At 44.2% G+C, this 24,735-nt stretch overlaps 1 protein-coding gene across 3 annotated transcripts; it reads left to right on the plus strand.

Annotated features, from left to right (window-relative positions):
* The first annotated feature begins 1,828 nt into the window (after window positions 1-1,828).
* PLEKHF2 (pleckstrin homology and FYVE domain containing 2) lies at window positions 1,829-24,115 on the plus strand. Of its 3 annotated transcripts, none has more exons than XM_014965655.1 (2): window positions 1,829-1,947; window positions 21,782-24,115. In XM_014965655.1, the coding sequence occupies exon 2, from the start codon at window positions 21,796-21,798 to the stop codon at window positions 22,543-22,545; it is 750 nt and encodes a 249-aa protein (XP_014821141.1). In that variant the 5' UTR covers window positions 1,829-1,947; window positions 21,782-21,795; the 3' UTR covers window positions 22,546-24,115. The 3 variants fall into 3 exon arrangements, with proteins under 3 accessions (XP_014821141.1, XP_014821143.1, XP_014821142.1); XM_014965657.1 differs by lacking the exon at window positions 1,829-1,947 and adding an exon at window positions 2,738-2,758; XM_014965656.1 differs by lacking the exon at window positions 1,829-1,947 and adding an exon at window positions 3,720-3,740.
* The last annotated feature ends 620 nt before the right edge of the window (window positions 24,116-24,735 follow it).

The raw sequence follows: 24,735 nt of genomic DNA on the forward strand, positions 1-24,735 counted from the left end.
GACTTGCTCTCCATCACCAGGCACTGTCTCCTTAGCACTGTTCATTTCTCCTTTGCGCCGTCTTTTTCAGCTGTCCATGTCACTTGTCACACCCCCACGTAGAAGCTTTTGAATGTGCCCCACTTCCAGAAGTGACATCTGTTGCAAAAACAAGAGAGCCCCAGTCCTTAATTTCTGTCCTCAAATAAACCCTTATGGAAGCATTCAGCTCGGGCTAAGCACCGGGTGGATTTGAGGGGAGGAGGAGATGGCCAGGCTGCCATGCAGTAGGGTAGGAGGACACACGTGCTTGACCCTCCATGTCCTGCTCCTATCCCCGTGTCCATCACCCACAGCGGGAGAGAGAACCAAGGTGTTAAGAAATGATTAACAGCAAGTTTCCGCGGTTCATCTTTGGCTGCAGTCGGCTGCTTAGTTGGCTGTGTTGGGTTTACCAAGAACTCGGTGACACAGCTCTCACCTGTCTGTGCCCCTGTCTGAGCTGGGATAAAAAAATTCAGAAGAAATTCAGAAACTTCAGTGGGTTCACTGTTACCGCTGGAAAGCCCCCACCGCCTAACTACTCTATTTCTTTTCCCCAGAAAAGCCAGCCACACGTTATTGCCCAATAATGTGAAATTTGGAAAATGAAACCCTGCTGTATTGCATGTAAGGGAAACTTTCTTTAAAAAAAACTCAACAAAAACCCTCAGGCCATTTTCCAGCATGCAGATTTTGGCACCGGAGCAGTGCATGGCGCTACAGCCAGAATGGGGCAAGCTGTGTCCCCTTCCCTCCTGCCCCACAGCTCCCCAGAGCAGCCCTGCCACCCCCTTGCTCTGCTAGCACCCATCAGCCTCCTGAAATCTTGGGGGGAGTGAGTGAAATGATGGTAAACGGGCTAGATTTGGAAAATACTGCTCTGGATGTCCCGATGCGTAGACTCTCAAAATAGCAATACAGAGAATCACAGAATGATACAGGGTTGGAAGGGACCTCTGGAGATCATCTAGTCCAACCCCCCTGCCAAAGCAGGTTCACCCAGAGCAGGTTGCACAGGAACGTGTCCAGGTGGGTTTTGGAGAAGGAGACTCCAATAGGGCAGCCTGTTCCAGGGCTCTGCCACCCTCAAAGTTTCTCCTCATGTTTAGGTGGAGCTTCTTATGTTCAAGTTTGTGCCCATTTCCACTTGTCCTATGCCTGGGCACCACCAAAAAAAGACCGGCCCCATCATCTTGACACCCTCCCTTTCAGTATTTACAAGCATTGATCAGATCCCCCCTCAGCCTTCTCTTCTCCAGACTAAAAAGACCCCAAGTCCCTCAGCCTTTCTTCGTAAGAGAGATGTTCTAGGCCCCTCATCATCTTTGTAGCCCTTTGCTGTGCCCTCTCCAGCAGTTCCCTGTCCTTGAAACCCACAAATGGGGCTCCTTGTGTGGTGTTCCCAGTGGGAAACCTATTAGCAGACTCCAAGCTGACTGGCAACTCTTCAAACTAAAACACATTAATAGCTCCCTTCCACGGGTTACAAAAGGTTTATGAAGAGAGAGGCAATGAAAAACACGACCATCTTTATTTACTTCTGGGAGAGCGTGCCTGGAGCCATGGAGGTAAAACACGGGCCCGGGACGGCGCGCACAGAATGGAAACGTGGGGGGTTTTACGAGACAACCTGAGGTAACGCTCTCGTATCCTGAGAATCCCTCTTCCACAAGGTGCCACTCGTGGGCTGAGAAGCGCCGGGCCCACGCAGGGCGGCTCCCCGGGGCCCGGCCAAACCGCCCGCCGCCGAGGGGACGCCACCGCCTCAGCCCTTCCCGCCCCGCGGCTCCTCCCAAGATGGCGGCGGCCCCGCCCCGCGCGGGCGGTGTCCCGGAGCCCGTCCCCCGCCGGCGGGGTGCATGACCGCGGCCGAGCGGGGAGAGGGCGGCGGGGCTGGCGGCGGCAGCCGGAGCGGAGCGACGCCGGGTGAGAAGTGCGGGTCCTGCCGTCCTCCTCGGCAGGGATTAGCCGGGAGCGGGGAAGGGGGTGTTCGGTCTCCGGGACCGGTCGGAGAGGGTCGAGGGAAACTTTCCCGGCGGAGCCTTTCCCTGACGGGGCTCCGGCCGCTTCTCCGCGGCCATGTTGGGAGCTAGGGGCTGCCTGGCGGGGAAGGAGCTCTCCCGGCGGGAGGCGGTGGGGCTGGGACGGTGCGGCTTCCCCCCGGGAAGACAGGCGGCGGGGCGGGAAGGGCTTGTGGAGGAGAGGGGAGATGGCGGCGGGCGGGCGCTGGCTTGTCCCGGGGCGCTCAGGGAGTTGCGGAGCCTCGGAAACGAGGAGGGAGGAGAGAGGGGGGAAAAAAACAACAACGGCCCCCGGTCCCGGGGGGTTACATAATTGCCCGAAACTCCCCCACTCGTGACCGGGACGGGGCGGAGGGCGCTTCCTTCCCCGGCGGGCCCTGCCGCCCCGCAGCCTTCGCTCGCCGCGGGGAAGCGCCTCGTTTGGCGGCTTTAACCCCCCCCCCCACACACACTCCTTGTCGTTCTCGGAGCGAGTCGCCTGAAAAAGTGTTGCTGCTGTGGTAAAAAAAAATATAGATATATATATATATAAGACAGCAGCGGAACGGCGGGTGGTGCGGCTGCGAACATAAGGTGCTGGGTTGTGGGGGTTTTTTTTGTGTGGTTTTTTTTTTTTTTTCCCTGTGAAATTGGCATATTTTGGAGAGGAGCGGTGGCTGCGCTGCTGAAGATCCGTGTGGCACATCAAGCTGGCGTCTGGAAGCGGCTTGGGGGTGGTGAGGAAGGCAGGGACGTGTTTTTTTTTCCTCTGGTCTCACCCGAAATACCCTGAGCACAGGAGGTAGAGGGGGTTTCGAGGTGGCAAAAGGGGCTGGTGGGGGCGAGGGGCCAGCCGGGGTGGGGAACAGCCCGCCTTGGGGTGAGAGCGGCGGCGGGAGCGCAAGTCTTGACACGAAGCCTCAAAGCAGTAGGTTCTCAACCACCGAAACGCCCCGCCGTCCTGCCCTGAAACCTGGGGATGGGGAGGATGGAGTCCTTTGCCTGTATTTCGGGTGAGTGGGTGGGAGCGCTTCCAGAAGGATCGTGGAGCCCCCGACCCCGGCTGTGGGGTGTGCTGAGTTGTCACCCCAGGCTACGAGGTGCCCGGCGTCAGGCGAGGTGAATGCAGTCGGCAAAGTGAGCCTAAAATCAGGCAGGAATCGGTTTCAGAACTGTGATTGCTCATTTCAGTTTCCCTCCTGAAAAAAAAAAAAGAGAACTTAACTACTCAGCTTTTGGGTTCTAAGACTTGTATATTGAATTACTTTGGGGATGGCTAGCTGAAATAAGGGAACTATATAAAGATGGCAAGTACTAAAGGGTGGCAGTGTAGCCAGTGCTGAACTGCTACAGATGATTTTCTTTGTATGCACTCATCAACATGTGGAGAGGAATCAATCGTTCTTTAGCTCAGAAGGCAGTGGTTTTGCTGTTAAACTCTATCGTCTAAATACTGTTGGCTAATCAAGGGATGAATAACAATCCTTATGTAGTTAAATGTCATGTGTGCCAGCCGAGTTTGTTAAATAACATTTTCCCAGTTGTGTGAGGGCTGTGCTACTTATGTTGAAAACAGCAGTGAAAGTGAAATGTTGTGTGCCTGAGTCCCGAATTCTTGCTTCTGAGTGCAAATTGGCAGTGTGCCTTTTGGAGTGTACGAGTTTTGCCCTGCAGAGACACCCACGCGGAGGAAATCCCTTAAATGCTAAAAGAAAACCGGTGAGTAGAACTTTTGGAGCTGGGGAAGCTGGATCAGTTTCCTCTGTCGTGTCATCTAAAAAGAAACGGAGCGGTGTCTTTTCACCTAGAAGCAAGTTTTCGTTAGATGCAGTGATGAAATCATTATTTAGCAAGAGCTGCATTCTGTTTCCTTTAAATTATGGGCTGAGACTCAATCTAGTATTACATATGTCACTCGATGAACAGAAGATCTACCTGTAACATGCTGAAGCCCATCATTTTTTCTACAAAAATTACTTTTGGTAAAATGGTTGTTATATTCAGACAGCACTGTGGCTTCTAGGTGTCACCCTTGTGGTTAGTGGATGCAGGAAGGTTTCATCTCTCCTGAGTCAGCCCAATAAAGAGAGATGGAACTGCAGTTTCAGGTGAGGCATAATATGATGGAGCTTGGCACGTCTCGCCTACTTTGCCAAGAGCCAAGGGAGGGCAATAAAGGCAGGGTACAGAAACCTGGCTTTCTTGCTCTTGCAGCATTTTTAGTGACTTAACTGAAGAGGGCTAAAGGTGTTCAAGTGAAAGCTCAGGGTCAAAGCGTGGCACGTAGATGGGGGCATGTAATTGAGGTTTCTGATACTTGCAGATAGAATTTTCCAAAAAAGTGTCTGTTAGCTAAAATATTAGAAGTGGTGGTCAAGCAAACAAACAGCGTGCAAGTTCTTGTTCTTAAAGACCATTTGTTAGCGGGCAATGACAAATAAAGAAACCTCAACATTAACGATGGATAAGTTTCTTGCTACCCAAGAAAGGTAGTTACCTTCTTGATTTTTGTATGAAGAAATTAAATCTTGCTCTGTACTACTTCAAGTTCTAAAGGTGTGTTTGTGACTCATTCCAAACTTTCACTTGAACACCTCTAGCCCTCTTTGGTTAAGATACGTCACTAAAAATGCTGCAAGTTAATAGTCAAGCTTACTTTTCCTTTTAATTTTTGTGACTTTTTTTGTTTTTAGTGATAGGTGATGTTTGTATATGCATATTTTACTGCTTTCCAGGATTGAGTAATTTGGTGGAAGTCTGATAATTGGGGTTGTTCCAAAAGAGAATAAATAAGGTGCAAAAATAGGCTTTTGAAGTAGAACTACGTATTTTAAACTTTTTCTCCTATGCAGCAAATGCAAAGCTGTCTGTTGCAGAATAACTTTTGTTTTCATGATATAGCAGAGGACTTGTTTTTACAGTTGAGGGGGGTGAAAAGCTACTCTGTAGATAGGTGTGGTAGAACATGTTTAGCATACTAAAGATTATTTTAGCCTTGTCATAAGCTATAAGATGAGATGACAACTGCGTTAGCAAGTAGAGTCCTGCAAATTCTGAGCTGCATGAGTAGCTCTGTTGAAATAAATGAGTCTGCTTGCATGAGAAGTGGCTTGGCTGAGAGTTGTAGGACATAGATTCTCCTTTTATGAAAATAAATATTATTGTGCCTAAGTGTTATTGAACAGAAGAGCACTTCATGTTTTTCAGCCTGACACTTCAGTACTACCTAGTCAAAAATATACTTGTATGTTTAATTTGGTTTTCTCGAGTTATGTAAATAGGTGAGAGTGCTACTGCCTTGGATGTAACGGTGCTTTTTTTAACCAACTAATAATAAGGATAACTTACAGATTTTAAAATTTATTTTGAAGAAAGTACCTTTCTTTTTTTTTTTCTATCATTTTTCTTTGTATTCTTAGGTTTTACAATAGAATAGTGTCAACCATATTCTGTATGTAATATAGCAGGATTTTTGCATTTTGTGTAAGTGTAAAAGAAGGAGGAAAAAAATAAAATAATCGAAAGTTAAGGATTTCAAATACAGGCATGTTGTCCCTACGTTCCCCCTGCCCTCCCCTGCCTGAATGTAATAAGAGGACATGCAACCAGTGAGTTACTGTGTTAAGATGTAATCTCTTGAGAAGCTCTACTGATTCAAACAGATACAGGGGGTTGTGAGACAGTGCTGTATCTTTCTGTCAGCATCCTTAGCTTTCGCCCGGTACCTCTTGTACCTCAAGCATCATCTAGAGGTAACCGTTTTGATCTTAAGTACTTAGTATGCCTTCTGCGAAAAGAAAAGATGCAAATGTCAAAGAACATGCCGTAATTCTGAAGCGTACACGTAATTTGTTAATGCAAATTAATATTAAAGAGTGTGCTGTACACGCTGCCGCTCAGGTCGTCAGATAGCATCTTTCTCGGAACAGTGAGCTGGGCAGGTTGACTTGGGTGCAAGCCTTTGTGCATTTTTCAAAGATTCCTCTAGATCGTGTCATCTTTGCTGCAGCAACAGGGGCCCGAGAGCGAAGGAAAAGGGTTTGGATGAGAATCACGTGGCCCACGAGCCCCCGCGGTACCCTGGGCGCTGTTTATTGCACTCGGAGGACTGGGCTGTGCTGAGTGCTCTCATGTCTGTGCTCCAAGTGCTTTCCGTGTAACTTTAAAATGCATCAAACACATTTGACAAGCAGTAAAAAGGGAAAAAGGCCAGTGAGTGCATTTCCCAGGAAGGCCACCTACAGTAAGCTGCTGTGATTATGGGGTTCTTTCAGGAAATTACTCTTGCTCTTTTTTTTTTTTTTTTCTATTCTTATTTTTTCCTTAAATATCTCCTGACTTAGCTGTCAATACTTGGTAATGTAAAACTTCTGAACCTAATTTTTCAATGTAGTTCTGTTCTGAACGCCATGTGTGACAGTGAGTTGGATTTTCTTGGGTTTTTTTGTTGTGTTTTTTTTTTTTTTAACACCTCCCCCAGTTCTGATCTAGGTTAGCAGCACAGACACCCTTTTAACACACAGGTTATGGCTGAAAAGCCAGTGACATTGAAGACTGGCAAATTCTGTTTAGAGTATCATTGTTAAAGCTTTCCTTTTGGTTTTGGTCGATAGGAGTCAGGTGTTGGTTTTCTAGACCTTCACTGTCCACCCATATGTCACCAGGTAGCATCTTTCAGTATAGAAAAGGGCTTATGTCCCTTGGTTAAGAAAGAGCAATTCAATGCTTGCCTTATGTATTTTAAATATTGCTGGGAGGCGACAGGGGCAGGTCCATGATTGCAGCCCTTGTTGTCAAGCTTCCTGAAAATCACAAAATGTGGATTCCAAGCCCCAAGATGTGTCTCAGCTGCCTGCAAACCCCTGGTTTCTGCTGGGCTGGTGGTTTGCAGCCTGGTGATGGCCCTGTCTGCATGGTTACAGGGGCTTGAGCTGTTTTTTGGTACTAATTTGAGCAATTTATTTCGGGAGGTTTAAACGGTAGGAAGAAGATTCCCTATAGCCAGCCATATGTGCACTTGGTCTGTTCTTGGTTGTGAACTGGTGGTAGAAATTGTTTGGCTTCCTCTTGTTTGTTTTGTTTTTGGTTGTTTTTTTTGTTTTTTTTTTTTTTTGAAGGAGTTAAGAATTTTAAGGAACTAAGTATGTCTAAATATTATGGTTTTCTACTATAATATTGAAAATGTGCTGCAGCAAGTGCTTTGTCTGACCCTGAGCTGCCTGGCCTCCTGAAAGTATTTCTACAGCATAATATACTATTAGGGTTGCCCCCTAAAATAGAGATTTTTTTTTTTTTTAACTTAGGTCAGGAGGAGCAGAAAGTTGAGGTGGTTGCACCTGGTCAGAGGAAGAGTTTGAATGCTGTTACTTGGCTTGTGTCTTGTTTAGTTCAGTGGAAATACTTGGAATTACTGAGCTGGTAAAAGAAACCTCTTTATCATGCAGCTTTTTTTCCTATAACTGGATATCTGATTTCGAAGGACACATGCAATGTGTAAATAATGAATATTGATATCATACAAAATGAAATTGTGATGATGTGGTCATGCTGATGTGCTTGTGAATTGTGAGACTGCATGGGAAAACTCTGCCCTGTTTAAAAAACATGTCTGGCTAAAAGCAAAAGTCCTTTTGTGTTGCAGTAATTTGTAGGAAGTTAATGGCTCTTGCATAGCTTTGACTACTTGGTAACTCTCTGCAGCTTTGTCATGCTGTAATCAATTACCCATAGTCTAGTCCCTTTTGGCCTGTTAGTAAAATTCAGTGGCTTCTCTCCTAATGGTAATAAGAGTAAACTAAAGAAAACTTAAAACAGAAAGCTCTTTTTTTTTTTCCTGTACACTGGCTGTTTTAAGTACCTGTGCATTCTAAAAAGACATGAGCCAGTGATCAAAGTCAGGTGTGCCATAGGTGTGCACTCATGAAGAAAGGGAAAATAAATTTCTGTTAACTTGAGGAAGCTCGTTTGAACATGCAGATGTTGTGGTAGCTCTCAAATGCTAAAACACACAGGTGCTCTGAAATCTGGGAGGTGCTATTTTTAGCATACACTTGTGCATGGGATACACATCGGAAATCCTTCTGTAAACGTTCTCTAGGAGTAGGTTGAAGATGCTGCAAAGAAGCATGCAGGCAAATACTACTTATTTCAGTCACTGAAGACCAAATCCTCTTTTTCATGTTGACTGACAGGTAGTCTACCTTACTGTTAGCCACTTGCTTCCACGTGTGCTCTAAATACATTAATCCATAACAACAACAAGCCACGCAACCAACCTGTTTTTGGAGAGCTGCTTGCAAGAGGGATTTAGCCATGCTTCTTGTAGAACACCTGTATCTGATCCGTTTACTCTGTACTCGTGATGTGTCCCCTTCCCAAAAGAATTTAAATAAGTCTGTCTATTTCAAGATTTAAAAGATTTGTTGATGCTGTGGATTCTCTTGGCTGTGCAGGGTTGGTAAAACTTAAGGCAGGATCTGGCTTGCTCTGAAATTGGTCAGATCTTTTTTGGTTGATTTTTCTTTTTTTTAGGTTTTTTTTTTTTTGGGTCCCTCACCCGATGTGCATTTAATGTTAATGTAATTTAATGTTTGTAGTATTTGTATATGTCAAGTTCTTTGCTAGCCCAGATGGATACCCCAGGCTGTCACCGGTTAAGCCCTTCCTTCTCCTGGGATGGGACGGGCACAGCGGCGCCTGTCCAGGCAGCCTGGAAGGGAGGGGTAAGTCACTGCTGCCAAACTGGGAAATAACATTTGCTGGGAGAGACTCTTCAAACAGCTAAACAATTGGAGTAGGAAAACACTGAATTGTAAACAGAAAAACCTCTCCCAGTGTTTGCTATCGCAGCCTGGTCGAGTGGTCCCTTCGGCAGCAGTGCAGCACGTGGGATTTGTGTCTGCTGGAGCATCCCAGGGTCCTGTCCTCTGCCCCTGACCCTTCTGGTGCCTTTCTAAGGTCTTGGTGTGTTGTCTGCTGTTCTTCTGATGCCTTTTAGCTACTCAGAGCTGTGGAGAACTCTGGGAGGAGCTTGAACTTTTTTTGGGCTCAAGATCTGTGGGAGCTGGTTTTGAAACCGTATTCTGGTGTGTGTTCCCAGTGCTTTGGTTAAGCTGAAAAAGGCAGTCTGCTAACACCAGAGGCTAAGCTAACCACTGCTGCTCCTAAATACATGCAAGTGCCAAGTCAAAATAATAGGGTATTTGCCCATGACAGCAAAGATTTTGATCTGAATTTTGGGCTTTTTTCAAGTAATTGTTTGTTGGTTGATTTAAAAAGGCACATGTGTGTTACATAGTTTATAAATATACAGTTTATATATATACACACACACACATTTTATATATGAACATACAAAACTTCATCCTTTTTACTTGCAGCTGTAAGAATACTGAATGGGTGTAAGTATTTGATATGCCCGTAGCTGCCTGGATCTTGCTTTCTGTGCGTGAGTTCGATGCCAAATTGGAAACACTGTTCATGGTGGGTCGGGCCTGTCTGTTGGCTTCTGTTTGCACTCAAGCTTTCAGGTGGCAAATTGTGACTGGATGCTGTGGGGTTTGGGGTTTTCTTGGTGGTTTTGTGCTGGTTTTTTTTTTTTTTTTTTTGGTGTTTTTTTCTTTTTTTAAGATTCCTTTAATTCTAGCCTTTACCTGGTTTCCGCATGGATGTGCTGACTACCTCCTCTTTCACATCTTGAAGGCATTAAGAATTTCCTTCTTAAATGGCAGTGGTTTTTTTGTTTCACAAGTGCTGTTGAGAGCTGGGTAAGCCTGTGCCCGTGCTTGGTGAGCGCAGACGGATAAGGGTGCGGAGACGAAACGAGTTTAGGAAGTTGCTCTTGTTGTTGCTCCAACCCTTGACTGCCAGGTGGGGGATGGAGAACTGCGCATTTCTTTCCAGCAGCAGCTCCGTTTCTATGATGCCAGGAGACAAAAACAATATCAGCTACCATGGTTTATTATAAATAGAAGCTTGACAGTGGTAATAAGCAGCTGATTTCATTAAAAAGCTGGATCTCTTACAAGAACACCGCTCCTGGCCTTGTGCAGTGAGGTCTCTTCTCCCCTAAGAGGCATTCAGGGCCTTCTGCCAGGGAAGCTGGGGACAGAAGGGATACATGACCATTTCTAGTTGCTCTGGGAGTGGATTGAGGCTCTCCTGATGGCGTGCTTCCCTGTGGCACTGTTTGGGTTTGCTTCTTTCCTATTTCTGTTACTGCCAAGCGGGAGAAGGTAGTGGGAACAGCTTTGGGACCTGGCTCTTCTGGATTTCTGTGTCTCCCTAATGGGTGCCCCATGTTTCTTGCTTGGAGCAGGGGTGGTAGCATGATGGCACGTGGCGTTATGGCCAAGGTGGCTCCTCTTGCCCTTCGTGCAGGGCAGGCTGCGAACTGGCCAAACTCGTCTGGTGGGGCAGCCGCTTCCGCGTGCCTTTTATTCTCCTCGGGTCTCTCTATGATTATTTATTGGGACACGGGAGCCAGTCTTTCTGTTTACAAGCAGCTCAAATTGGTGTTCTCTTTCCGGCTGAGGCTTATTGTGTTAAATACCAAACCTCGTGAGAAGCTAACGTGCAGGACTCGGGTGGGTTTGCCTGCCTACAGCAGCTCGGGTGGTGGGTGACCTGTTCAGCAGAGCAGCCTGGGTAGCAAAACAGTATTGCTCTGCTCTTGCTGTGCTAATACATATGCTGCTTGGCAAAAGAGGTCATCTTTTGCTAAAAATAGCTTTCTCTACCCAAACTAGCTTCTGAGTGGGTTGGGGGAATGTGAGGTCATACGTCTTGAAAGATCTGCCTAGAACTGTTCTCCATCCCCAAAATGGAATTGGCCTTTCTAGGCTTTCCTTGCTCAGTTGGATACTGGCTATTGCAAATTTGAAGAGTAATACTCGTGCCGTGCAGGTTTGATAATAAAGTTTTTTATTGTTGTTGTTCTTCATTTAGAGTCATTTACATTCTGTGAGCAGTTCTTACACAACTGGTCAATTAAAGTGAAATGCTAATCCTTCCCTGTAACTCGGAAATCAGAGTATACTGAAATTAACTGTAATGTATTGAAAGAATTACTAAACTAAGATGTTAGGCAGTTAAAATAGGGATTTCTGTGTTGTACCTTCCAGAAGGGTTTTAGTGGGACTAGACTTGTGACAGTCGTTTGCAGCAGTTTAAAAACAAAACCCAAACAGATCTGTCTGGGTTATTATGGTAATTACAGGTTTATGGTGACATCTGACTAGATAAATGCAATTGCTTTCATGATTTTTTTTTTTTTTGGATATGACTAAATGCCGGACTGAGGAAATAATCTAAAGATTTCTAAAATACTGTCAAGGCAGAGTATTCACAGTTTGCACAGTATGAAGTTACGTGTTTGCTTTTAATGTGTTTCCAGCGTGGTTTCTGCGACTCTGTGGCCGATGCCAGAACATCAGCCAACAGGTTGAGACAAAGGAAAGGTTAAGACTGCTGGCTCGTACTGGATATACCAGTAAGGGAGTGAGTTAGCTCATCCGTGTTTCCACACATCACAGCCATTGCTCCACAGGCTTGCGCAATGCAGGAAGCCGTGTCTTCACAGTGGGGAAGAAAAAAAATAAAGAGATCGCATTCATGCCGAAAACATTACACCGAGAATCACAGAAATGAGGCTTGGGAGAGGTCCACAGCGTCATCTGGTCTATTTTCCTGCCAGTGCACTATTGATTGATGCTTACACCGTGTTTTCTCTACAGTGTTTGGATGAAAAACGTCACAAACCTCTTTGCTTCCTTACAGCAAGTAGTCTGAAGCAGCCTTGTTACTGCCGCCATCCTTTTCTGGTGTTTTCTCTTGCTGCTTTTTTGACTTTAATAAATGCCAATAATTAATAAGGGTGTGAAAAATAGTGCAAAGAGGCAACAGCATAAATTGCTTTAAGGAAAAGGTAATATTTTTTTTTTTTTGTGTCTGTAAATCAAGTCAAAGTTTCTGTCCCACTACTGATACCTGTCTGAATGCTGCAGCCATTAACCAGATAAGTCAAAATTGATTCTGCGTAATGACTGTCCAGAAGAAGGCTCTGAAGAAGTTAAGAGGGACCTTATTGCTTCCTTTCCTGCTGTCATTCCTACCTTGATACAGTCTCTTTAATCTCTTGGTCCTTCTTGTTTCTTTGCAGTAATGTAGTGTAGCTTTTTGTCATTCTTGATACTCCTCTGTCTTTCAGATACCGTAGGGATTATCCTCTGCATCCTTAGCAGCTGGTTACAGTAGCAGCAGCAAGACAGTTTGTTAAATACAACAGTTTTGGGATTACTTTTGTGAAGAGAATTATTAGAGAACTGCTTGTTAGAAGGCTGTATTTCTCTTTAAGCACAGTACAGGCATTTAGTTGCTACTGTCAGCTCTTAGCAGTGATAAAGACCTTTAGAAAGTGTTTGTCATACACATATCTTCTATCAACGTAGTATTTGGGGGGTAAAATTTCTTTTAGTTTCACTTAACTCTATGGTCAAAATGTTCTTTTTACTGTTTCATAAAAAGCAACTGGCGAATAATGGAATATTACAAAAAAAAGAGAAAAAACCTGCAGTTAATTGTTACAGGTGTATTTAAGTAACTGTAAAACATAGAATGAAATAGTAATGAATTCATAAATGGATTAATGGATACTTAAAACTTCATTTTCCTCAATATTTTATTCTACATACTGGATGGGAGAAATGAAGTTTAATTAAATACCTCTTGCTGGCATTCCTATATCATCTTTAATCCAGCTCTTGGCTCTTTATGGTCCTTTGACAGGTGGTGCTGACTTGTGCACAAACGCTTGGATTTTGATTACGGCTAATCACATCTAAGTGCATAGAAAGCTTAATTTTGGTGGCGAAGATGACACAGTGAGACGCTCAGGACAAGCGGTGTCCTCCTCCTCTGTATGTATGGAAGGAATACATACAGAAGGAGGTCTGTAGGAGGAGAAGGAACTAGTGAGGCCAAAACAAGATTTAAAATTTATGCTGGTTTCTGACCTGCGTCAGAAAGTTAGAATATCTGCTGTGCATGTGTTTAGTTCAGCAATTTTGCACACTAAAACTCAAAGCATTGGGCATTGATAAGTTTCTTTAAACAGGTTGCACTTCAGAAACTTACGCTGTGTTTTACTTGGCAGCGGTGCAAAGAGTCAAGTGTTGCTCTTAAGAGCAATACATCTAATAGTAGTAGAGATTAGTGTACTGTATTACAGTACTGAGATGCCTTTGTAGCTGAAAGTTTGTCCACAAAAAGTAGTGATACTACCATTTCAGACAGAGTTTTAAATCACAGGGATGTATGAGGGTTCTGGGTAACTTGATTGTTTGTGTTTATTCAATTGTAAGTGAAATTAGCGCATCTTCCTTGCATAGGGAAAGTACAAGAGGAAAGCTGAATGAGTCTGGTGTGATAATATAATGTATAACAACTATTTGAAACCTATTACTAAAAAAACCCAAAACCACCAATGTAACTACTGAGTGATTCTGCCTGATGAGCTCTTTTTAAGGGGAGTGTGATATTTTCCTCTGTAGATCCAAAAGATGAGTCATCTTACAAACCAGTCGTTTAACACACATGAGATATCTGGTCTGCAGATAGTCCTTGTCCATCTTAGGTTTACAGTTTACTTGTTTCTCTCTTGTAAAAATTAATCTTCTGTGCCTTTCATGTATGTTTCACTTGTGTGATTAAGTATCATAAAACAAGACTCAGTTCTACTTGAAATCTCTATTTAATTCAGAGCCCTCAAGTTGTGGAGTCGGACACGATAAAACCTTTAACATTTGCCTTTTATTAAGTGACTCTAAACAGAACAAAAAAGTTTCTGTTTAGAAACTTTTATTCTGAAACATGTTACCCTTGGGCAAGAAGGAAAATGGGCTACTTTGAATGTACACGGTGGAACAGGGTTGCTGGTGTTGTCTGCGAGTGGAAATGCAGGTGCAAGAACAAGGGCTCTGTACGGCAGCTAGATAATTAGAAGTTTATTGGGTGGCAAGGTATAATGTGCTTTGATTTAGAGCTGCTTTTTCTACCTTTCTTTTTCTTTATTCTGTTCCTTTGATTTTCCTCCATTTCCTAGTCTTTTCTGTCCTCTACATGTGCTTCGCTGCAACAATACGTGGATCTCATTTCATCCGCTCTAATGCTGTGATCAGATACTGTGATTAGAGACCTTTTTTTTTAATTGGACTTGTGTTACCAAATCTGGCTTGGATACATCCAGGATCTGCTGCTGCTTTAGGACTGGATGGGCCTCTGTGTTGTTAGTTTTGAGCTCTTGTACTTTTTCCAACAGCTTAACTACACCTTTTTCTTTTTAACTTTAAAGCCATCACCTTAACTGTGGCTGCAAGTAGTAATAGATGAGCTGCCTGCATCTTGATACCATGGCTCTGAGAAATCTAGACTGCCTGGTTTGTATTAATGCAATGTGTTAAATGTAACTGTTAACAGCTTAATTGCTAATTGTAAGGATGATGATAAATAAACTGGCAATTATGGCCAGGCCAGTAGCGTTTTCCTCCCTTAAAGGAGCACTGAAGAAAAACAATGCTAAAAATTGGATGCTTATTAATTAATGCTTGTTAGCATGGACTGCTTATTGGACAAGAAGGCCAGAAGGCAGTGGAGCACTGCCAGTGCTGCTGTATTGCTGAAGAAACTTGGGAATTCAGGTTGTGTCCCTCTGCTGCTTGCCTTTTGTGCCTGTCCTGCAGTCGTGACGGCGGGACTCATGGAGCTGAGGTGAGGAGATGTCTTTGTGCTGAGCTGTGTGCAGGCCGTATCACTATGCCATAATAGCTTTTTTTTTCATCTCCTTTCTCCCCCTCAGCCCCTTTTTGTTATCTATGGTTCTGCTCTGTGGCAATCAGGCCATCTGCTGTGGTGCTGTTGTAGTAGGAGACTTTTCTGGTGGTGGTGAATTAGGTGTAGCTATGTCAGTCTGGGATGCTTTCTTCCTAGTTGGCTCCTTATGTCTGTCTTCAGCTACAGCTCTTCTTCTGTGCAGTTTAGTCTGGTCTCTATCAAGGGCAGAGCTGGCATATAAACCAAACATTCTCCTGTTTTTAAATTAGACCTGTAGAAGCATTGAGTCCTGGGAGATCATCGGTTTGGTCACCAGGATACAGTGGCAGAAAGAAACAATTACGTGGGGAGTGACTTGTCAGCGCACAGCAACCCTGACAGAACTATTTTCCTGCTACAGCAGTCCAGAATGTTAATATCTGTAGTAAATATGTGACTTCCTCAACAGGGGTTGTGTTTTAGGTAAGTGGGTAACTTGTTAGTTCTTCAGAGGTTCCAAGAATATCTGTGTTTGCTCACTTTGAAGATGACTGTTCTCGTCACCAGGATACAAATGTAAAACTGGAGTGAAATAGGGGGAGCAAGAAGATCTTGATATCTTGATAACAGAATTGTTATTTCTGTAGAAGCTTCTTGTGAGTAAAAGTAGAAATAACTTGGTGTCAAAGACAGTTCTGCATATGGTAGAGGAGTTGGGGCTTTCTGTGTCATGAAATATTTTGTCACCTTTAAATAGCATATTACGCTATGGAGATAAAAGCCTTTGCCCAGCATCTTCATCAGGAAAAGGGCTTACTGAGAGCATGTGCGTGAGGAGGAGGACAAACTGAAGGTATTGCAGCATTTTGAGAGTTGAGATGTATTTATTGGGAAAGGCTGCTAAACCCTGCTCATGGTGCAGCTCTATGTAGCTGATTTTTCTTACAAGGTGATCCACTTATTTTTGCGGTATTTTGACTAACAGCCAGTAGTACACTGCAGTCTGGATGCAGAAAAGGGATGTGATGTGATGGACCTTAGAGAGAGTCCTCCTTGTGTAAGGGCCTGGTGGTCCTTCAAGAGTTTGTATGCAAAAAGTGTGAAATTGGAATGAAATGTGATAAGTTTGAACAGTAGGTTTGAGGTTTTTGACTTCACAGCATCCATAAACCGAGACCGAGTATAAGATGCTCCCACACTCCCCTGAAGTGGAGCTGTCTAGCCTGTCATTTTTGAAGCCCACGGTTCTGGTTTATTCCTCACTTGCTTTGGGGAAGATTTGGAACATGTTTGCAGCAATTTGCTGTCACTTGGGAATTGCTTGGTTTGATCAGGTCTTGAGATCCTGCATCTTGAGGACAGTGATCCAGTATTTGCTGCTTATGGTGGCCAACAGGGGAAACTTCAGAGGAAAGATTTTTAGCTGGCAGAGAGCAGGATGTTGCCACCCAGTTCCGGGGTACGATCTATTATCTTCGGCAATCTATCTAAATATGCTTTAAGAAAAGATTGTTGTAATTCTAAAAGATTGGTAATTGGTAACCTTGCATAGCTTTTGGACTGGGACATCTTGGGGTTAAAAGTTCCTTTGTGCATCCGGACAATATTTTAATTTAATGGCTCCTTGGTCTGTGTGCTCATGAGGAGGAGGTGCACTTCTTGTCCTAACTTTAGCTCCTGTGACTTAGAGGTGGCTTCTCTCTTGTATTCCTAGTCTATTTCATCCATGTTTCATTATTATTTGTAATAGTGATATTTCCAGGTAGTTTCTCACCCATTTCTGAAATTCCTTCCTTTCTCAGAAAAGGCTAGTGAAGGTGAATGAGCATTAGATGGATTTTTAATTTCTGGTTCTCTAAAACCTTATGAGAAAAATGTGGGAGTGCTTATTTTAAAAAGTCTAATCTATTAGTGTGGGAAAATAAAATTAATGCCGTGGAAAGGTGGAATAATCCATCAGCAATCTGTGGCTTTTATGACCTTAATTGAGGCTGGTGGGCAAGAAGTTTTTGAATATTACAGACAGAAGTTTCACTCCAGAAGAGATGTGATTATCTTGTCTCTCTTAATAGTCCTTAACTTGCCCTGGATTCTTGCTTTAAATCCAGAAAGTGATTATTTTCACAACAAGCTGAAAGTACAGTCTTCGGCACAAGTTCCGGAGTCATGTGTCTTGGTTTCAAGCCATGCTGATTATTAAATGATCCTGGTTAAGAGTTGTTTTCTCTTAGGTCGTCCTAGAGAACAGTTAATTAAAACCTTTAGCCTCTTCTCCCCCCGTTTTCTTCTCCCAGTGACTTGTATTTTGAAAGCTTTGGTGGTGACCTTGATCCGAGTTGGCTGCGTGTTGGCAGGGAGCACAGAGAGCCTGGGCTGGAGCTGCGGAGCAGGGACTGCTTCCTACAGGTCACTGGAACTTCACACCAAGAACTTGCCTCACTGGAACTCATCAGTATGATTGTGGAGAGGTTTTGGGTTTTTTTTTTTTTGGGGGGGTGTCCCTCTTGTGGAGTAGCAAAAGCCATTAACTTGCTGTAATTTGCAGATATTCGTATAAAAGTGTAAGTTTAGAGGTAGGACGTGTTGATTTGCACCCACAGAAAAGGGTGTTCTTCTGGTCCATCCCCTTTGCACTCTGCTGACAGGCTCCCTTCCCCGCTCCACAGGGCACCCGGGATTACTGGATAACTTCTCATTGACCCTGTGACTGACTCCTTGCTTTCTAACTCCGAAGCAGCTGTTGGCTCAGCTTGGGCACTCGTGAAGGCTGTTTATTGCTAGTACGTTGTTAGGTAGGAATGGTTATGGCAGTTAATGGCAATTAACCCTCATTTCAAATCCTGCTCTTGGGAGTCAGACACCTGAATTTGATCTTTGAGCCTAGGGCTACAGCAGATGCACACCAAAAAGTTCCTGGTTTTATCTTTTGCATTCCCTCCTTAGTACTTTCTCGTTGGTAGATGCTGTTGGCTTGTCCCAGCTATTTTCTGTGGGATGGCATCTCTCCATTAGACAAGGCTATAGTGGAAGTGAAGCCACTCACTTGCCTGAAAAACTCCCTCCCAAGTGCCAGTGTTGGGACTCCTTGCCATGGGGTAGGAGGTAGTTGGAAGATATATATTTTAAAAAAAAAAGGGGGTACGGGGAGTGGCTAGATCTTAATGCTGAATAAAACATGTAAAAGGAGGGTATAGTGTGTCCTGAATGATTGAAAGAAATAAGGTGTCTATTGAAAGGTATATTTTGGATATGCATATTCATAGCATCAGAAAAAAAAAAAAAGAATCGTATTGATGTAATTTGAGTCTTCTGCTGTTCTCTAGGAGGAAAAAAAAATATGGTAGTACTTCTGGTTACTCATCAGTTTAAGCCAGTGTAATTTCTATGGAAGGCATTGTCCGAGCACCTCCCTCCCCATCCCTCCATCCTCTCCCTCCACTGCAGCTGTCCTGCCAACCTGAGCCCCAAAACTTTCCAGTTTGTTCTCAACTTGATCGGCCCTGATCTAATTCACCGTGAAGCTTTTTTGAATGGCACGAGGAAGCAGGGAGCGGGGTGGGGATCACAAATTGGTATTGCCTCAGAAGGAAACAAAGCAGAACTGTATCGCCCTGAGTTTGGTATTGCAGAAGGATTTAGGGATTTAGTACAGTGTCCACTTGTGGGCATCTCTTTGAGGGAATGATGGACAAAGCTTCGAGAACCTTGACAAGACTAATGGTTCAGAAAAGTAGGGCTGATGAAGGAGATGGAAATAACAGGGGGGGGTTGTTGGGGGTTTTTTTTCCCCACTTGAACTACCAGTCTTCTCTCAGCTTAATGAAGAAGGTAGTGATGGTTATTCTGATTGAAGAACAAAAAGAAAACTGTTTTGCAGCAAAGATGCCTTAAGCTTGCTGTTAAGAAAATACTTTCTAAGTGATGAAATGGGGAGCTGCTGGAGAGGGTAATGGAGAAGGTCAACCTTTTTTTTTTTTTTTGATTGGCACCTGGTAGAAATAGCATAGGTGTAGTCGCTTGTGTGCCTCGATGCAGCACAATTAAATCTCTTGAACCCTTTTTATAAGGCAGTTTGTCTTGACCTTCTGCAGATCAAAATAATTTCAGATTTGGTGGCTTTGTCATTCCACTAACCGTAAAACTGGTTAACATGATACTCACGTATTGTAATTAATGCTGTAAGGCACATAAAGAAAATGCCAGAGTAGTGCTGAGTAATATCTTTAATAGACTCTTCTGTCTTCAGTGTCAGACTTCTGATAAAAGATAATGTCATGTACAGAGCTTAAAAAAAAAAGTCAGTTTAGTTATATCTGAGCAAGCCAGCTTGTCAAACTATTTTAGTGTGAAACTAATTAAGCTCTCAAAGCAGTAACTTATAAGTTATTTTTTAATCACATTTAACATGGAGCACGTGGATTTGTGTAATCACAGGTAACACACTTACTTAGATGAGGCCTGCTGTGAGGTTTTTCTGCCACCAAATTTCTGTCCAGAATCACAGAATCACCATGGTTGGAAGGGACCTCTGAGATCGAGTCCAACCTTAAAAAAAAAAAAAAAGCCAAAAAAAAAAAACCAACCCCACACCACCACCAAAACTAAAAACACAACACCCCGCCACATCCTTTTGGGCTGATACTTGCACCTATCGGTGAGGTTGCAAAATTGTCCTTCATGATCAGAAGTTTCATCCCTATTTTATAAGGCAGTATTGGAGGTTTGATTTGTCGGAGGAGGATTGACTGGTCCAGGTTATGGCCGAGTGTGTGAGTTTGAGCCTTGTTTCAGCCCAGTTTTGTCTTGGTTATAGGCTGATGCTGGATTGATGGCAGGCAGGGTAGATCTACAAGAGAAGATAGGTGAGTGTAGGTGACTTCCCAAACTGGGATTGTGTTGGGAAATGCAGGTAATAGGCACCGGAGTGTTTGCTCTCCCTCAGACCTGTTCAAAGCAGTGGTTGTACCAAAGGGTGTTGTGGGTGTCAGCCCTGCGGTGGCTGGAAAAGCAGGCACAGGAGACTGTCTGCTGCGAGACAGGTCTGCCCTTAGTGCTCACCTCTCCATCAAGCACAGGGTTTGGGTTCATGGCTGTGCTCAGGAGGAGCTCGCGGGGAGCAGATCTGGATCAGACTGGCAGGAGTTCCCTCTGCCTGGCTTCTGCCTGGGAAGCTCTAGGGTAAAAGACAGGCTGAAGAGTGGCTTGCCAAGGTATGAATCAGTATAGTAACTTCTTAGTTTCAGTTCCCCGTTGGATGCCTTAGGAAACTTACTCTTACAGGAGAAAATCTTATTTGCTACTCGGGGAGGGCTGAGGGGCAGATTTAATCTGTAATTGCAACATCCGTTCCCGAGACACAAAGCCTTCTTGCCTAAACTTCCACAGAATCCCATGGGGTTGGAAGGGACCTCTGGAGATCATCTAGTCCAACCCCCTGCCAAAGCAGGTCCACCCAGAGCAGGTTGCACAGGAACGTCTCCAGGCGGGGTTTGAATGTCTCCAGAGAAGGAAACTCCACCACCTCCCTGGGCAGCCTCTTCCAGGGCTCTGCCACCCTCAAAGTCAAGAAGTTCCTCCTCATGTTTAGGTGGAACTTCAAATATTCAAGTTTGTGCCCATTTCCTCTTCTCCTATCCCTGGGCATCACTGAAAAAAGATCAGCCCCATCCTCTTGACACCCTCCCTTTCAGTATTTATAAGCATTGATCAGATCCCCCCTCAAGTCTTCTCTTCTCTAGACATAAATGACCGAAGTCCCTCAGCCTCTCCTCGTAAGGGAGGTGCTCCAGGCCCCTCATCATCTTTGTGGTCCTCTGCTGTACCCTGAATTTCACTGGTCCTCTGCTGTACCCTCTCCAGCAGTTCCCTGTCCTTCTTGAACTGGGGAGCCCAGAACTGGACACAATGCTCCAGATGCGGCCTCACCAGGGCAGAGTAGAGGGGAACAATAACCTCTCTCAACCTGCTGATGCCCCCCAGGATGCCACTGGCCTTCTTGGCCACAAGGGCACGTTGTCGGCTCATGGTCATCCTGATGTCCACCAGGACTCCTAGGTCTTTCTCCTCAGAGGTGCTCTCCAGCAGGTCAGCCCCCAGATGGTGCAGGTCATTTAATCTTTCTGGGGAGCAGTTGGGAGCGGTGTGACGTGTCCTCTGTGCCGAGCTGCCTGTGTACATCGCCTGATGGTGATGGATGCAGATGTGGCTCGAGGAGGGATGGAGGGAGGGACTGTGGGGGCCCTGCCAAAATAAGTCAGGTGATGGGCCACCAGCCACGGCTCTCTCCCTGCTCCTGGCTCCACGGTTTGCCATTGAAGCAGGTGGGGGGTGTATGTGTGTGTGTGCAAGCTGTGGCCTGTACAAAATGTCTCTAGTTCATGGTTTTGGCCTATGATTGAAGGTTTACGTACTGAATAATGGGCAGTACTGAGTTTGGGTATGGTGATTTCCTGTGTGAATGTCAATTATATAACTTTTGTTTGTCGTGTTAACGTGGGTCTCCGAGCTGCTCAGTTAAATTGATATTTCTGTCGGTATTAGAACTTGGAGTGATGGATGATAACTTCCTTTTGCCACCCGGAGAGCAGGTGCAGGAGGATATACAGAGAAATATGAGCATTGAGGGGGGATGCAGTAACCTTACTAGAGAGGAACCCTCCCAGCCGCTTGCCAGAGGCTCTCGAGCAGAGCTGTGGGTGCTGGCTGGGTGATAAAGATAGCTGTCAGCTGGATGGAACATTTTTGCTTTTGAAAAAAAAAAAAAGACTAATCGGCTGCTAAAAATTCTTAGGTGTTAATACTTATTTAAATCTAACCCAAGTCGGTGCCTCTGAGCCAGCAGGTTCTGTGAGATATTTTAAGAAATGCGGGGTTGGTACCTTCCTTGGGGAAGGCTGCTGTTGAATCGGTCCTGTTCTAACAACAAACCTTTTATTTTTTTTTCCTAATTTTAGGCTACTCGTGAAAGATGGTGGATCGCTTGGCAAACAGCGAGGCAAATACTAGAAGGATCAGTATCGTGGAAAACTGCTTTGGAGCAGCCGGTCAGCCCCTGACTATTCCCGGCCGTGTTCTGATCGGAGAGGGAGTACTGACAAAGCTGTGTAGGAAGAAGCCCAAAGCGAGGCAGTTCTTCCTCTTCAATGACATTCTTGTCTACGGTAACATCGTCATCCAGAAGAAGAAATACAACAAACAGCACATAATCCCCCTGGAAAACGTCACTATCGATTCCATCCAGGATGAGGGAGACTTACGGAACGGGTGGCTGATCAAGACGCCCACCAAGTCGTTCGCAGTGTACGCTGCCACCGCTACGGAGAAGTCCGAGTGGATGAACCACATCAACAAGTGCGTTTCTGATTTGCTTTCCAAAAGTGGGAAGACTCCCAGCAATGACCACGCAGCTGTCTGGGTGCCGGACTCGGAGGCCACGGTGTGCATGCGCTGCCAGAAAGCCAAATTCACCCCCGTCAACCGGCGTCACCACTGCCGCAAGTGCGGCTTTGTTGTCTGCGGGCCCTGCTCGGAAAAGAGGTTTCTCCTCCCCAGCCAGTCTTCCAAACCTGTGCGAATCTGCGACTTCTGCTACGATCTCCTTTCCAGCGGGGAGATGACTGCTTGTCAGTCCACTAGGTCAGACTCCTACAGCCAGTCGCCTAAATCGTCTTTAAATGACGTATCCGACGATGACGACGATGAGGACAGTAGCGATTAAGGACCAAACGTTTTTCTTCCATGTGTTGCAATTTGTGTCTCGAACCATATGGAGCTGCTTTTGGGGAAGTCTGTAGTGAGGTTCCTCAGAAAAATCCTGTTCTTAGCCATAAAATATGCCTGAATATCTTCGATTGCCATGTGCCTCAATCTATGAATTCTCTAGACAATAGTTTGTTTTTTTCCACTCCTCTGCAGGGATAGACTGTTGCAAATGTTATCAGAATATTTTCCAACTTCTTATACTTGAGTTGTGTCTAGTTTAGACTTCTGTGGAAGATTGGAGAATAAAATGTACTTTCTTAATTTAACAGCCCATACTTCCCAATGCTTCATGTTGGTATGTTATGTGGGTTTTTTCGCATATGGAGAGGAAAACTGTAAACACGCACGGAACAGTGATGTTTTTGGCTGATCCCTGAGACCATCTTGTTTTTCTAACCATGGTATAAAATAAGTTGAAATGTGACATAACTTACAAACTTAAATGTCACAAACCTTAGAACTCGTCTCGTTTTGCTCTTATTTATGACTTCCTATGCCAAGCAGTGCCTTGTACCGATTGTGCTGATTCAGGAAAAAACAAACCTATTCTGTGTCGTCCGTGTTTGCCTGATGCTGGTATCTGAGAGATTGTTGGTGCTATTGAAAATAACGGCTGTGTTCAAAGTGGAGCTTTGACAAGGTCATAACTGTACCCGGCGGTGGGTGACGGGGACCCAAACCTCACATCCCCACCTGTGCAGGCAGACCCCAAGACTCCCCAGATTCCCCCGGGCTTGAGTGGGGTTCCTCTGGCAGGAGTCACTTTGCGGGTCGGGATCTTGAGATGAGAAGCTCAGGGTGACTCTTCACAGGGATTTTTATGTTTTCTTTTCAGAACAGTTTCTTAAGTTTCAAATTTGGCAAATGCATATGGAAATTTTAGTTGGGTGATAGAGCATTTGGATGTGATGGCCTATGTATTTTTTTGAAATAATTCCCCCAAATGACACTAAATTGTTTCTTAAAACATGGGTGAGAAGGTTGGTTGTTTTTTTTTTTTCCCCCAGAGTTTTATTGTCTTGTTTAAAAATAACCTCCTATTCTGAACAAAAAAGCCTGCAACTATCCTTATAAAATTGGCTTTCCTTTTTACACAGCTGACCTCAGGATAAATGTGAGATGCAAGTTATTTCTTTCTAAATGTATACCCAGGACCAAGAAAGATGTATTTAAGAACTGTAATGAAATCGTCAGTGCAGAAAATGTCTCTATCATAGTATTCATTTTTACTTTTAATAAGTTCTTGAATACAGAAATGTCATATTCCTATCTAAATGTAAGAGTTAGACTTGCAAAGATGTGTTAAACCCCCAAATGCTATGTTTCTATATTTTTATAATGGTAGCGTTGATTTTGAAGCAGAAAAACCTCTTTGAAATAGTTGTATGAATATAGTAGCAACTGACTTTATACAAAAAAAAAAAAAGTTAAACTTTTGTATCTCTTTAAGTGACAATTTCTGCACTGTTTGCCTTGGTTGGCAATAATTGGGTTAAATATTTATTGAATAAACAATCAATGCTGCATATTGCACTAGTCTCCCATTCTGTATGCTGTAAATGTCAGTCATATTTTTTGTTTTATTTTTATAAAAATGAGCAGAGCGCTTCAAAGCCGTAGCCCTCCATGAGATTTCTGGTGGCTAAAGATGCACTTAGCATCTTTAGGGGAGGCACTCCGCATCAGTAGTCTGCCATAACATTGCTTCAGGTGAAAATGGAATTAATGTTTTTAGCTTGGGTGATTTCTAAAAACAAGGGGGTTTTGTGGTTGGTGGTTTTTTGGTGTTTTGTTTTGTTTTGTTTTTTAAAGCACTGAAGAGTATTTAATCTACTCTGAAATAAACATTAAAAGGGGAAAATGTGTTCTGGTGAAGACTAGGGAGGAGGAAGGTTCTGTAAAATTGCCAGATAAGCAATAAACAATTGTATAGAATCAAAGGCTGGCTGAAGGAAGTAGCTGCAGATACTTCTTGAATGATGAGGGAATGATGACCTGCAGCAGGGACAAACAGTCCGCTCTGAGAAGGCACTTTCAGGTGATAGTGCTTACTTTTTGTACCTCTCTTACTCAATATTTATGTTTCAGGAATGGAGGCTTGTCAGCTTCAGGTTTTTCCTACGGAATCAAAGTACAAACCTCCCTT

The sequence above is a fragment of the Calidris pugnax genome, unplaced genomic scaffold, assembly GCF_001431845.1.
Source record: "Calidris pugnax isolate Ruff unplaced genomic scaffold, ASM143184v1 scaffold41, whole genome shotgun sequence".
NCBI lineage: Eukaryota > Metazoa > Chordata > Aves > Charadriiformes > Scolopacidae > Calidris > Calidris pugnax.

What these genes read in the sequence shown, in the direction of transcription:
- PLEKHF2 (XM_014965655.1), top strand. Translation starts at nt 21,796, where the DNA reads ATGGTGGATCGCTTGGCAAACAGCGAGGCAAATACTAGAAGGATCAGT.